This window comes from Botryllus schlosseri, chromosome 13 (assembly GCF_051294905.1).
Source record: "Botryllus schlosseri isolate E-star chromosome 13, Bs_hap1, whole genome shotgun sequence".
NCBI classification, from domain to species: Eukaryota; Metazoa; Chordata; class Ascidiacea; order Stolidobranchia; family Styelidae; genus Botryllus; species Botryllus schlosseri.
The window spans coordinates 8528462-8541476 of NC_137248.1; the positions used below are offsets into that span (position 1 = coordinate 8528462).

At 41.3% G+C, this 13015-nt stretch overlaps 1 protein-coding gene across 1 annotated transcript; it reads left to right on the top strand.

The window, feature by feature from the left end:
• The first annotated feature begins 9278 nt into the window (after window positions 1-9278).
• LOC145454638 (uncharacterized) lies at window positions 9279-12416 on the top strand. Its single transcript, XM_080332626.1, has 6 exons — window positions 9279-9469; window positions 10044-10226; window positions 11782-11838; window positions 11899-12021; window positions 12098-12211; window positions 12278-12416. Exons 1-6 carry the CDS (start codon window positions 9395-9397, stop codon window positions 12338-12340), a joined length of 615 nt encoding a protein of 204 aa, XP_080188752.1. The 5' UTR covers window positions 9279-9394; the 3' UTR covers window positions 12341-12416.
• Window positions 12417-13015: the final 599 nt, after the last annotated feature.

Here is a 13015-nt window from a genome sequence, read left to right on the forward strand (position 1 = left end):
TAAGTAAGGAGAAGCACAATTGAGTACCGGTAACAAAATATCGCTAACATGCAATATTCACTATCTTTATAATGAGCCTCATATAAGCAATTTCAATCTACAATGTCATAACTATTACAAACCTCGCCAAATTTATATGCTTGTGTACCTTAATCTAGACTTTAATCCTGGTGGCGACCAGGATCAAGAAGCAGCAGTCTATACTCAGTCGGTCCTGGCAGAATCTTACTAATCTACCTTTCTGGTCCGCAGAAAATCCAGCAACGTGCAAAATCCCCCGATCTTTTATTTGATCTATATTTTTGGCCTCCACCCTAAATCGTCGTACATTACAATAAACTAAAAAAGTAGTAAAATTTTTCTTCATGCTTCGCATGTTTAATTGTCACCCGATTTCTTTCTCTGTAGCCTAACCCCACCTGAAAATGAAAAAAATGCCTGACTTAGCCGATTGAGTCTATAACTATATTCGCAATTACGAGAGAAAGTATTTTCGCCTTTACGGTCGCAGAAAGATTGTCGACGATGAAATGTAGGCACAAAATGATTGTCGTATATTAGCGGAAATCTTCGATATCGAGATGTCCAGATGCCGAATAGTCCTGTCCTTGCAAACTGATCCCAGCGGGCGGTATACAGTCAACCCGCAATATACCCAAACAATAATAATATTAACTTGGAAAATTTTACGCGCCTGGTGCGGCTAGTGGGCAACGCACTCGTTCGTCAATTTCATGTGGCCCTTTAGCCGAAAAGGTTGACCTCCTCTGCTCTATATAGATTACTAATTTACCTGTTGGTTAGTTAGCCTATCTATGGTGATCTAGAGTCTGTCAGTCGTTAGTATCATCGGATACAGCAACGAAGACATAGGTGCCGCCGTGCCGGCTTGTGACGACATAATGAATACTTGTTAATTGTCCATAACAACATAGTTGCACTGGAACGCACTTTACTCTGTGCCATTGCTGTGTACAGCATCAAAATTCTGATGCGGCGTTTTAACACTGGCACTGTACTCGTTAACATTAAGCCATACAGCTCAATTCAATCTTTAAATGTGCGATTATTATTCAACTGTAACTGCAGTAAGAGCAATATGGGCGGATATAACGACGTGATCAATAGAAATTCGTTTTGTACCAAATGGCCAATGGTTTGACGTTCGATATTGGTGCACTCGTTACCAGTCCATCCGGTGTCGAACAAGTTTATCGGAATATAATATTTTCCTAAATCGAATAATCGAATTAAACACTGCACCATGCACAATGCACATTGCGCCATGCCTATAACGAATTAAACTATGCAGTATGCACATTGCACATTTACAAGTTTACGAAACAGATGATTACAAATTGGAAATCGCGTATCAAATCAGTAATTTGTCTCCAACATAAAATACCATGGGTTTTGAGCTACTCCTCTGCCATCCCTATTTACGCTCGAAAATCTTTACTGGAGTGAATGACGATAATGCGCAGTATTGAATTCCAAATGGCATGCATAATTGCATACGCAATAACACTGTCCAATTACGCAGCCCGATCACGAAAGAACGAATATTTGCTCATCCAATTCAAAGCAACGATGAGATGGAATTTCTCGGCTCGTGCTCGTCATATCGACATGTGGAACGAAATCACGTTTTTATTAGGGATGGTGTGAACCTCTGAAAGGTTCAGGTTCGTGTGAACGCGAACGTGAACCTCATGACGTCACGTGACGTCATATTGCTAATTTCAACCCTATATTTCAATCATGTGATTGCCTTATTAGCCTATATTAATGTACTGTACATGTACACCAGGGGCGGGCAACATACGGCCCGCGGGCCGGATCCGGCCCGCGAAGGGATTTTGTCGGGCCCGCGGACAGTTTTCCGTCTTACATGATAATGTGGCCCGCAGCCCCTGTCTGCCGAGATTCCCCACTACTTGCTTACTATGTCAAATTTTGTGACTGTATGTTATTATATACGTGAATTCGCAGCGTGCGAGAGTAGAGCTTACGCATAAGTTCGTTGAAGCGAGAAGACTTGCATTATCGGCATTTACGATGTACTCAGCCCTAATGTCGTTTGTGGTAATCATGGTGTTTGTCGATTAAACTGATCATTTACACCGGGCTGATATATCATATTTTTGAATCCGTAACCGCCGACTTGCAGCACGGTACACTTCTAGGCTTTCGTAAGACACTGCTTATGTCAGGGGTCGCCAACTCAAAACGGGCCGCGGGCCACTTTTCAAATTTCGTGGAGGACGGCCCCGCATGAATTCAATATCGAGATTAATTAAGCCACACAGTTGAACAACGGCGCTATCTGGTCACCTACTCAATCCTAATAAATTAATATCTTGGTAAATTTGGGGTACCGGGCTTATCGAACGCGTTGAAATCTTAATTAGGAATTGCACCGTGTGTTCATTGATCAGCTGGAAGCAGACATGACGACGCCTGTATGACAATGCTATTCTCAAATCCACATTGTCTTCGTCGTTATCGGCGAGAAATGGTTTTGAAGTGACATTGCTGTCGTTGAAATACATTCAACAAATACGATTTATTCCTTGTATACGAGGATAAATGGGCGAATAATGCATCGATTCAGCAATCCGGCCCGCCAAGAAATTAATTTTCCTAAATCCGGCCCGCCGACTGGAGAAGTTGCCCGCCCCTGATGTACACGATACCTAGCGACGACTCGGGCCACATAATGACACAGTGCTGAAGTAGGCTACATATTCACGTTTTAATCACATTCAATCAATATCTATTCCGTCGCTTTGCCAACAATTTCGACGACGACTTGCCATAGGGAATATAAGCTGACACCTTAACGGTCTAGGTCTGACCGGACAATGTATTCGGCGTCTGAGTATTGCTACACAGAGTGTAAAACGGGTGTCTATACTTGCTGCCGATATTACCCCATTAACAAGTTATACAGCAGTAGCCAATACCCCAATCGCACGGATTTGGTTTTTATGATACAGTATACATATGAAGTCAAGATTGACCCCGTACGCCTGCTATATTTTTTCATCAGAAAACGATATCAATCTCATTGATTGGTTGAATAATCATCATTCGGTGACTACCTACATGCAGTATATTTCGCTCTTGATGTTATGTGATTGCGGGTCAAGCTCACAGCAAAGAGCCACTAAATATTCACAAACGGCAAGCTGGATATTTCGAGCAAACTTTGGTAACAATGCAAGTATAAAATTTTTGAGATTGCATAGAGTGGCCCGCAGTTGAAATGCAATAAATTTGAACCAAAGATGTTATAATCAGGGCCGTAACAGCACTTCGTCAGGCCCCCCCCAAAACTTTGGTCTTGGGCCCCCCATAGGGTTATAAGCCTAACTTCTGGGGGGCTTCGCCCCCCAGACCCCCCTCCGGCGATTCACTGCTGTTTACACCGATTCAGCATATTCATTGGGAGTTTGTTTAGTGAACCAGGTGTTGTCGCCTAAGAACGCGCGAAGCGCGGAAAATTTTTAGAATTCATGATTGAATCGGTCAGTATGATCGGAAATTACATATATACTGTTATCAATTTTTATCTTCTATCTGCTCACGTAATCAGATTTACCGGTAGAGCTGAGTGAGGTGCGTTTGAAAAGGTAGGACGACTCAATATTAATTAAACATCTTCTGGCGTATACCCGTTGGCAGGAACGAAACAGTACCTCGTCAGGCCCATAGGGTGTAAAACGACCCCCCATCACGTTATTCGCGTTTGTCACGAAATCATCTGTACTGTATTGTGAGGCAGCGCGAAACGCGAAAATTTTCTATAATTTATGATGAAATCGGTTAATCAGATCGGCGATTGCATAAATATTATGCTATCAATTTATTGTCCTCTCTACTCACGTAATTAGATTTACAGGTAGAGCTGAGTGAAGTGTCTTGAAAAGGTAGGACGACTCAATAATAATTAAACATCATCGGGCGTATACCCGTTGGCAGGAACGAAACAGTACCTCGTCAGGCCCATAGGGTGTAAAACGACCCCACATCACGTTGTTCGCGTTTGTCACGAAATCATCTGTACTGTATTATGAGGCAGCGCGAAACGCGAAAATTTTCGATAATTTATGATAAAATCGGTCAATCAGATCGGCGATTGCATATATATTATGCTATCAATTTATTGTCCTCTCTACTCACGTAATTAGATTTACAGGTAGAGCTGAGTGAAGTGTCTTGAAAATGGGAGGGCCTGTAAATAATAATTAAACATCTTCGGGCGGGCGGACCCGTTGATATGACTTCGTTACATGATGTTTGATATGACTTCGTTACGTGATGTTATTTCGTGACTTCCAGTCTGCTACATCAAAAAATATAGAATCACCCAAATAGGTCTCTAAACTAAGAGACGCACACGATTTCAAATTGGTATATCTTCACTGGCATTAAATTTTTTCCAGCGGGATGGTATTTGTCTTGTGAGGTTCAGATTGCAAAGACAGGAACATTCGGCGCCAGTCATTTAGGCGCCTATGGACAATTGAACCTATACGTATTTTGTATATATAACGAAGTCTTCGGTCAGCATACGGGTTTACACCTTTTCGGCCAAGGCTTTCTCGGCTGCCGATCGTTCTGGTACACTTCTTGGAGTCGCATGTTATATTGCCTAAAACTTGATTGTATGTTATGGTGGGTCGTGGCGCGGTAATGGCCCAATACCCGAGTAATAAAGATAAATGACCGCTTGAATTCGCGCATAGCGCGAAAAAATTTTAAAAAGTTGCATAAATTTTAAAAAAATACCCTATGATTTATGCTAATTCACGAAATAATTTTGGGCCCCTTTCGAGCTCGGGCCCCCCCCAATTGGGGGGTTTGGGGTGCGGCAGTTACGGTGCTGGTTATAATGAAGTGAAAATTGCAATATATGAAAAGGGTTCACAGTGCAGAACCTATCCAGGTTCGGTGTGAACGCGAACCTTAAAATTTTCGAGGTTCACACACAGAACTCGAACGCGAACCTCACGCTCACAACATCCCTAGTTTTTATCCTCTCTCCCATTTCGCGTAATACATAGTGATCATTATATTTTCGAACCGTATACAATTGGCCAACAAGGTTGTGCTGATGATGAAATTGCGGGTATGCCGAATACCCACAATATTCACAGGCATCTTTCGCATACCAGGTTTCGGCACTAATGTATGAAAATTGAACATTGAACATGCGACTGCTCTGCTGTTAAATCCCCAGGAACGTGGTTAGTCGGAAAAGGTAGCGCGAAAGAGGAAACGATTCTTAATTTCGCGAAGGCCTGCTGTTGAATTATGTGAACTCAGCAGAAATGGTTGTTGCATATATAATAGCATCTTATGAAATATACGTCGGAGCCGGAGCTACCCCTCAAATAACTGGCTCCAGCTCCGGCTGAATTTTATGTAGAGCTCCGGCTCCGGCTCCAGCTCCGTTAAAATTGCACGGCTCCGGCTCCAAAGCCCTGGTCTTGGAACTGAACCAAAAGTGAAATCAGTAAATCTATGAACAGATCGCTGCTCACAGATTTAAATTTCAATCCTGTTCTAAGAATGGGGACAACCGACTTTCATCTCTGTAGTTTTGACAAATTGGTTATTGAGGTCGACCAGCCTATGAAATCTCGCCAATATCTTTCGGACGCGTGTACGATATCATCAAAGCAATGTTTGTTTTGTTTTAAGTAAGCAGATATATTATATCCATGTCCTCACTATATAATCAAATACCAATATTGCGTTTTGGTGTATGATCCCAATTTTATATAGTGCGGCCCGCGAATGGATTCAGATGTTGGATGCGGCCCACGAGCTCAAAAGTTTGCCCAACCCTGGCCTAGCATGATAGCTGCGGATACCAATTTTCGAGTCTTCGGTGTTACCCGTACGGGGATCGAACTCACGACCTACCGATCGAGAAGCCGGACGCATATAACCATTACCCTATATCCTCAACAGTTACACTATTTCTCTCTATCTCAAACAAGAGTAACAAATTCAATACCAATCAAACACGAATAATTTACTTAAATGACTCAAACCGTCTTTGTAATTATCAGAGAACGATATATTTCGAGTATCACCTGAGGTCGTTCGGATGCTTTAATCTAAGGATGTACAATGCGCATTGTGGATGTGCAATGTGCATTGTGCAAACCTGTTCGTGCGGAAGTATTAGGCACTGGCCATGATAATATACCGTCACATGATTTCGTCGCACATGCTACTTTGCGAAAGAGCATTGACAAAAAGATCGACGGCGACGAAAAAAACTCTAAATGTTTGGGCGAAACCATCCTCGCGGGACCCTAAATTCCCGGTACCGAGTAGCCTATATAGTCCTGACACTAATCCGGTGACGTACGCGGTGATGTTCATTGTTCATGGCAGGTGAGGCACACTTGCCTCCCCTGACCGCTCGTCACATGCGCTAATCCGAGGCATGCGATGCAACTCCGATGTGGAGTGCAAGAGAATATGCTGCCCCGTGTAGAAATGCAAATTTGAAATCGCTCGCGTCGAACGGACGTAGTTTTCTTGTAGTTAGGTCAGGTATAGGCTATGTGTAGGCGATATCAAGATAGTTTGAGTATAGCGACAACCTTTTCCGAAGTTTGCGAAATGCTTCAATAAAGCTCACAAGCGAGAAACTCACGAATAGTCTTATTTGTGTGGTAAGAAAAATTGGAAATGGCCTAAAAAAACGAAGTAGCCTACATGTACTATGTAGAATTGTAGAAGTAGCCTACATTGTTCAAAGTCCTACATTTGCGAAGTCAATACTATTCATCAGGTCTACCGGTAAGTTTGATCACGGGCGCCTAGAGAAGATAAAAAATTAAGAGTAATATATGCAGGTACCAATATCATTGGCTTAAATAATTTTATGACCTCATACAAATTTCACGCTTTGCGCAGGTAAGACAATACATGCGTGGTAGGTCGATGGAAATAAATAGATAAGCGTAAGCATGTGCGACGCACATTGTGCGTTCGTGACTTATGTAATCCCGGACTATATTTGACATGGAAAGAGTGCGGTTGTTCGTGATTCGTGCGTATAAGCTATCAAGGACACGGTGGCCCGCATAAGTTGTCTTGATACCCTATATCAAGACCATCAGCGTATGATGGTGGCCTGACAAAGTGTTGTCCCGATCATGACTCCCAGAAATTCAACGAAATCTCATTCACGATCTAATAGCGGGGGTACTAGCAGTAAGAAGGTTGAAAACACTGCTTATATAAATATTATACATCTCCTCGACAGGCGACAGGAATAAATGCTTCAAAATCGAACGAAACATGTCCTACCTTTATGTATGGTCCGCTAACCACCACCAGATGTAATACGAATACATCTGGTAACCGTGAAACCCGGCCATCAACATAACAGCTTAGCGAAGAATCATATATAAACCGGGTGCTTCTGCAAGTCAGCTCGTAGCTGTCGCGTGACGTCTCTGGACGACTTAAAATCAAACTACAAGTCAAATCGAACTTGTACGCCTAACCAGGATGGAATACTTATATACCTGAATATCTGTTAATTTGCTGTGCCTCTCACTTTTCAACGTGTTTTTGTCAAGTCTTTGGATATATACACACGTAATTACACATAAACAGGTCACGATGATGCCAATGTCATTTCATAGTCCTGATGATGTCAAGGTAATTGACAAACTGAACAGTGCGGTACTATGGGGCCATTGCCAACTCTTACATTTTGGAAATACTAACGTTGTGATGAAATGCGTCATTGGCGTATTATGGTATCTCAATGTGAAATGTGAAATCCACATTGCTACAATCTTCCTTGACGGAAAATCGCTTTTTCAACTATGTGAATTTCATTTCGGCGATCCTCAGGTATGGCGATATAACCTTGGGCGCAGCTCGGGTTTAAAGTGTAGGGCAGTGGTTCTCAACCGGGGGTCCGCGAAGCATTTTCAGGGGGTCCGCGAAGCCTCTAAATTTGCAAAATGATTGATAACCTATTTTTATTTTATTTTTAAAATAGAGGAATTACGAGGAAGTGTCGCTTCATTACTGCTACAACTTCATGACTCACTTCAACAGAATGACCGTCTGAGACGAAATATCGTACTGTGCAAACTCACTTTAATCGCCAAATTGCCAACAGCCTACTCATACAAACACATTGCTGTTTAGAGATGTTTTGTTCGGGTTTGGTGAAAAAATCAAAAAGTAGGTTTAGTAAGGTCAATCAGCGTGACTTCAAAGGTTTGCCAAAATCCATTTTTTCCTGTGAACGACTATTCCAGAACAACTTCGAGGTGAGCAGGATAGAAATGACTGGGATGGACGTTATATGTTCAATAAAAAATATGTGTCTCAATTTTGACGGCCGACATATATGTTGATATCACAACCAAAGGGGTCGTCGGAAGCGTTGCCCGTTGTTATACCACCCACAACCACCCATCTTTATGGAAATATATCTTCGGCAGTCGTTCATATCAAATCAAAGACTCGGATTTTCAAGACACGATCACGTTTTTCAAGAAATGCAGCTGCAGAGTTCGCTACCGTCTACCCAATTTCCACATAAACAGTGTAATGTCATTTTCGAGAATAGTCATTTTGTTGCTGTTTCTCACTAGTCACTATAGCCTACAGTTAATTTGACGAATATATTCGTCAAATGCAGATGACGGTTGCGTGATAATTGAGCTAAATTTGAACCAACACTTGGGGGTCCGCGGGGGTTCTTGACGGTCCAAAAGGGGTCCACGAAGACAAAAACGTTGAGAACAACTGGTTTAGGTCGAGGATCGAGTTTCCGGTTCGGATGCAGGGTCGATCAGGCATCACTCACCAGTTTCCATAGCTGTCACATGAGAATAACAATTGCAGTAATACGTAAAATCATATGGTCAGTATAAGAAACACAAATTTTAAAAAAATCCCCAACTCAGGGTATCATATGGCCTTCTAAAACCTCAAATTTTGATCTGACTTCATATATAGTAGGCCTTGAATACAGCCTATAGTGCGTAATAATGTTCATATCAAGAGACAGGAGTGCCACCCTCTAACAATACCTTTACGTAATTGGCGAATAAAGAAAAAAAAAGTTCGATGATTGGAACTCTTTTATTAGAAATGATAAACATACCGCCTCGATTTATCAAATTTGCTCAGTCACCGAAGTCTTTTGGTGATATATTTGCGATGAATAGTTACCACGTGATGAGACTCTCAGACAATTCTCAAAACGATTGTGACCGATTGTCAAAGGAGAGGTGACTTCTTATATATTTAGATAAGCGATCTCGTGGCAGATAGCACTAAACTGGTTGTGATTGTAACATTAATTCATTCGCTATTCGGGAGTCAGCGCATAAATATGGGAGAGAAGTGGAATTATTTTCAACCGCTGACTGTCTCGAGCCGTTACAAGAATTCATTGGTAGCATTTTCTGTAAGTCAAAGAAAATCTTATAGACCTACTTCAGTAACCACAGACCAGGTATTCTTTTTGCTGTAGGAACCTGACTAATAAGGGAGCCTTTAGCTCGATTCTAATTCGAAATACCATTATTTTGTCACATTTCTACATCATGCAGTCACCCATTGTCTCGTGGCCTCTGATCACAGTATATTGAGAGTCGAGTAGGCCTACCATGCCATACTAATTTCGCATAAGTAAGAAAGATTAGTCGTAGGTCTACACTCTACAATCTACATACATATATTCACACCCGTAAATCACAGGTGCTTTTGCATGATGTCGCGAACTGCTGACTCATTGATTAACTTGACTTAATTTCCTGGTATTCTCAGGTTTTCGTAGTGAAAACAAGAGTGTGCGGTTCGAATTCGAAGATAGCTCATAGCAGCCATATAACAATGACAATATTTAACGTCACATTAATACTATGACGACATGCAACGATCACTACGATTTTGTTACTCCAACTTCAGCATTCGCTATTGCCGAACTGTTCGCGTTTATCTCATTTTCTCTTAATCTACATTACTGATGTTTGTTTTAGGTGATTGAAATCCTGCTCTCGATAAGCAGCATAGGACTCGCGATTCCTACAATATATTTTACACGGCAAACGTACATTGATTGCTACAATTCTCTGACATCGGGATCCCTGACAACGTGTAATTTATACTCCAGGCTTTACATTTATTCTCTTACAAGTCAGGGAATATGGGAGGGCGTGTTGGTAAGGATATTCTAATACATTGTAGGGGTTACAGATATATTTTGATTGAAGTCCGGGAGAAACTTGGCGGATTTAAACTTTAGGAATTTATATTCATATCAGGGATATATAGAATTGATATCCTTGATTCGTATAAACAAAGCATCTGTTATATCAGAGAAATAGCAACGACTAAAATTGTTGTCAAGATGTGTCAACGTATTATAGATCATTTTTTGCCAAAATGAAAATAGGTGAGGTCGATGCCAGATTGAGATACCGCACTTGGTTGGTAGCTTCGGCATTCTGCTATCTGTTCATTACATCGCATATTGTGTCATATGTCTCGCATTCTACATTGTGAGTTTTGGGCGAAGAACAATATAATGGTAGCGCCGATTGATTGATTGATTGATTGAGATAGGCAGGATAGTCTCGAAATTATAAAAGCGGAATGAGCTTAAACGTGAAAAACGAACTGAATGAAACTTATACCGCTGTGTAGCCTACCTAATGCTAGCTGCTAGCATATTGGAGAGTAAATTTTCGAACACATCGCGAGACGCTGGAGCATTGGCTGCGTCTCCAATTCAATGGCCGTTTCGGGTGGCTGGTCAATTTTCTAAATTCAAATTAGGAATGGTTCTAATTTGTAACGTTTGACCCACATTGACAACGAGAGTAAAAGTAGAACGGTGTTTGTGCAAAAATAAATTTGAAAGTCGACCGCGGGCTGTTTTGATTTGGAAATATGGATATAAATCATGCTTGTATGTATAATATATATTAATCGTCGGAACGCAACAATATCGTAGTCAGGAATTCCATTTCACCAAGTCCTATGAAGAGTACAATTTGGATAAGGTTTCGCAAGGTCGCTGTCCTCGAGTTGGAGACGGTGCTGAAATGGTTTTGTCTGATTTATTTACATAATGGCCGAATCCTATGACGTTTTGAAATAACATAATTTAAAATTATGAACGAAGCCTATAGGTAAACTGGTCAGCCTTTGCCGAATCCCACTTTTTAACAAATATTATTCCATTTAGACAGTACACCCTAACCCAATGGTTCCCAACCATTTTCCACCCATGTACCATTTCGATGTTTTATGTAGTGCTAGCGTACCACCTACATAAGTTACGGGCGCCGAAGGCGGTCGAACATTGTTTCCACCGTGGTAAACTGTTGAAGGCAGCGAAACAGAAAATGAACCGCCCATTTTAAGTCCCAGTATGATTTCTGTAGTTGATCCATTTGGGATTCTTATGGTCAAACATATTAAAACGGAATTTGGCTAGGTAAGAATCTCAATGCTTTACGACTAGATCTCTTCCCCGTAGGCCGTCATTGGTGGGATTGCCCTTACGCGTACCGCAGGTTGGGAACCACTGCCCTAGCCTAATACGTATATATTTATATACATATCTCAAATCAGTTTTAAATTTATTCGTATCGTTTTCAACATGGGTAAGTCTAAAAATATATTTTGCATAGATACGATTTGTTTAGCAAGACATTTTACGAGCCTCCGTGGATTTACAGATCTGATAATAATTTCACGTTTTCTATTAAGATGCTAATTTCCGCCGCAGTAGCCATCGATTTCACGAAAATTACTTCCTGGAAAACAGTAAGTAGGCTACTAAAATGGTATGCAGGGAAGTATAGTATAACTTTTCACAATTTACAGTGGTCCTATATGAATGGATTTTCAATTATTGCAAATATGGTCACTGGAGCAATGATTGCATTTGAAGCACTTGCGGTATCGGAATACATCGGCGCTGGATACGTAATTCGCAGTTCTTACGACGTGAGGATATTTAAGATTTAGCAATGTTTTGTAATGTATGTATTAAATTTAACAACATTATCGATCTACTTTGCAGTATATCTTGTGGTGCTTGCATTGTGCGTTGCTGGCGGTTGCTTGTGCATTTTGGTTGATATCAACAATGAAACGTGTAGTCGTATCGAGAGTTAAGGCTTGGGGAAATGTAGCAGTAAGTATATTAAATATCAAGTGCGCTTGTTCGTTTTGTGCTGAATGCAATATATTATGAATTTAGGTCGCCAACTTGGATGGAGATCCATACCCGCCACCCCAGGCAGAGTACAACGTTCCGAGATAAACACGGCTACGACATTACAGAACCTACTTATCTTTGGAAAATATTTCTAATATATATATCAATGGTTTCGCCATAAGTGTAGCTTTTGAGCTGTTTTCTCTGCCTTACGCTGTTGTACAAGTTATTGTCGTGACGTATTACGACCCATATTTTTTCGGTACCGCGTTAGAACTTTATCGCTCTAAATGCGAACGTTGCTACTGGCGTGACGACGCAATGGAAGTTAAGCAATGAAGCTATAAGGCGGCCTCTCTCTATGTGGCCATCAACGGAACGACCCGATGTTAACTATCATTTAAATCACGGATAGGAATCCCACCCATGAATTTGGCAATGCGCTGCCTGACATATTACATCTGGACTTCACTATATCTATGTTAAATATACCGTCGATAACCGAACGGATGGCTTCAGGCAGCAAGCACAACATGTCCGATATGGATAGACGCAGGAATACTGATATATATTACGCTGTTTGCAGCATGTTTGGCCTATTTGACTCTGTATTGAACTTTTTGCGTACAGGATGCAGATATAGGATTCGTAGGGACTCCTGCGGATCATCCAGTCAGCTGCAACCCATTTAATACACATCCATAAGATAAAATTGCATCATGCACCAATTGTAGACGAGCAACGATGGTTGCATTTCTTAGTCATGACGTCAGAAAAATC

What these genes read in the sequence shown, in the direction of transcription:
- LOC145454638 (XM_080332626.1), top strand. Translation starts at nt 9,395, where the DNA reads ATGGGAGAGAAGTGGAATTATTTTCAACCGCTGACTGTCTCGAGCCGT. An exon ending in GAATATGGGAGGGCGTGTTG is followed by an intron (nt 10,227 to 11,781) that starts GTAAGGATATTC and finishes TTTTCTATTAAG; the next exon opens with ATGCTAATTTCCGCCGCAGT. An exon ending in TAATTCGCAGTTCTTACGAC is followed by an intron (nt 12,022 to 12,097) that starts GTGAGGATATTT and finishes TCTACTTTGCAG; the next exon opens with TATATCTTGTGGTGCTTGCA.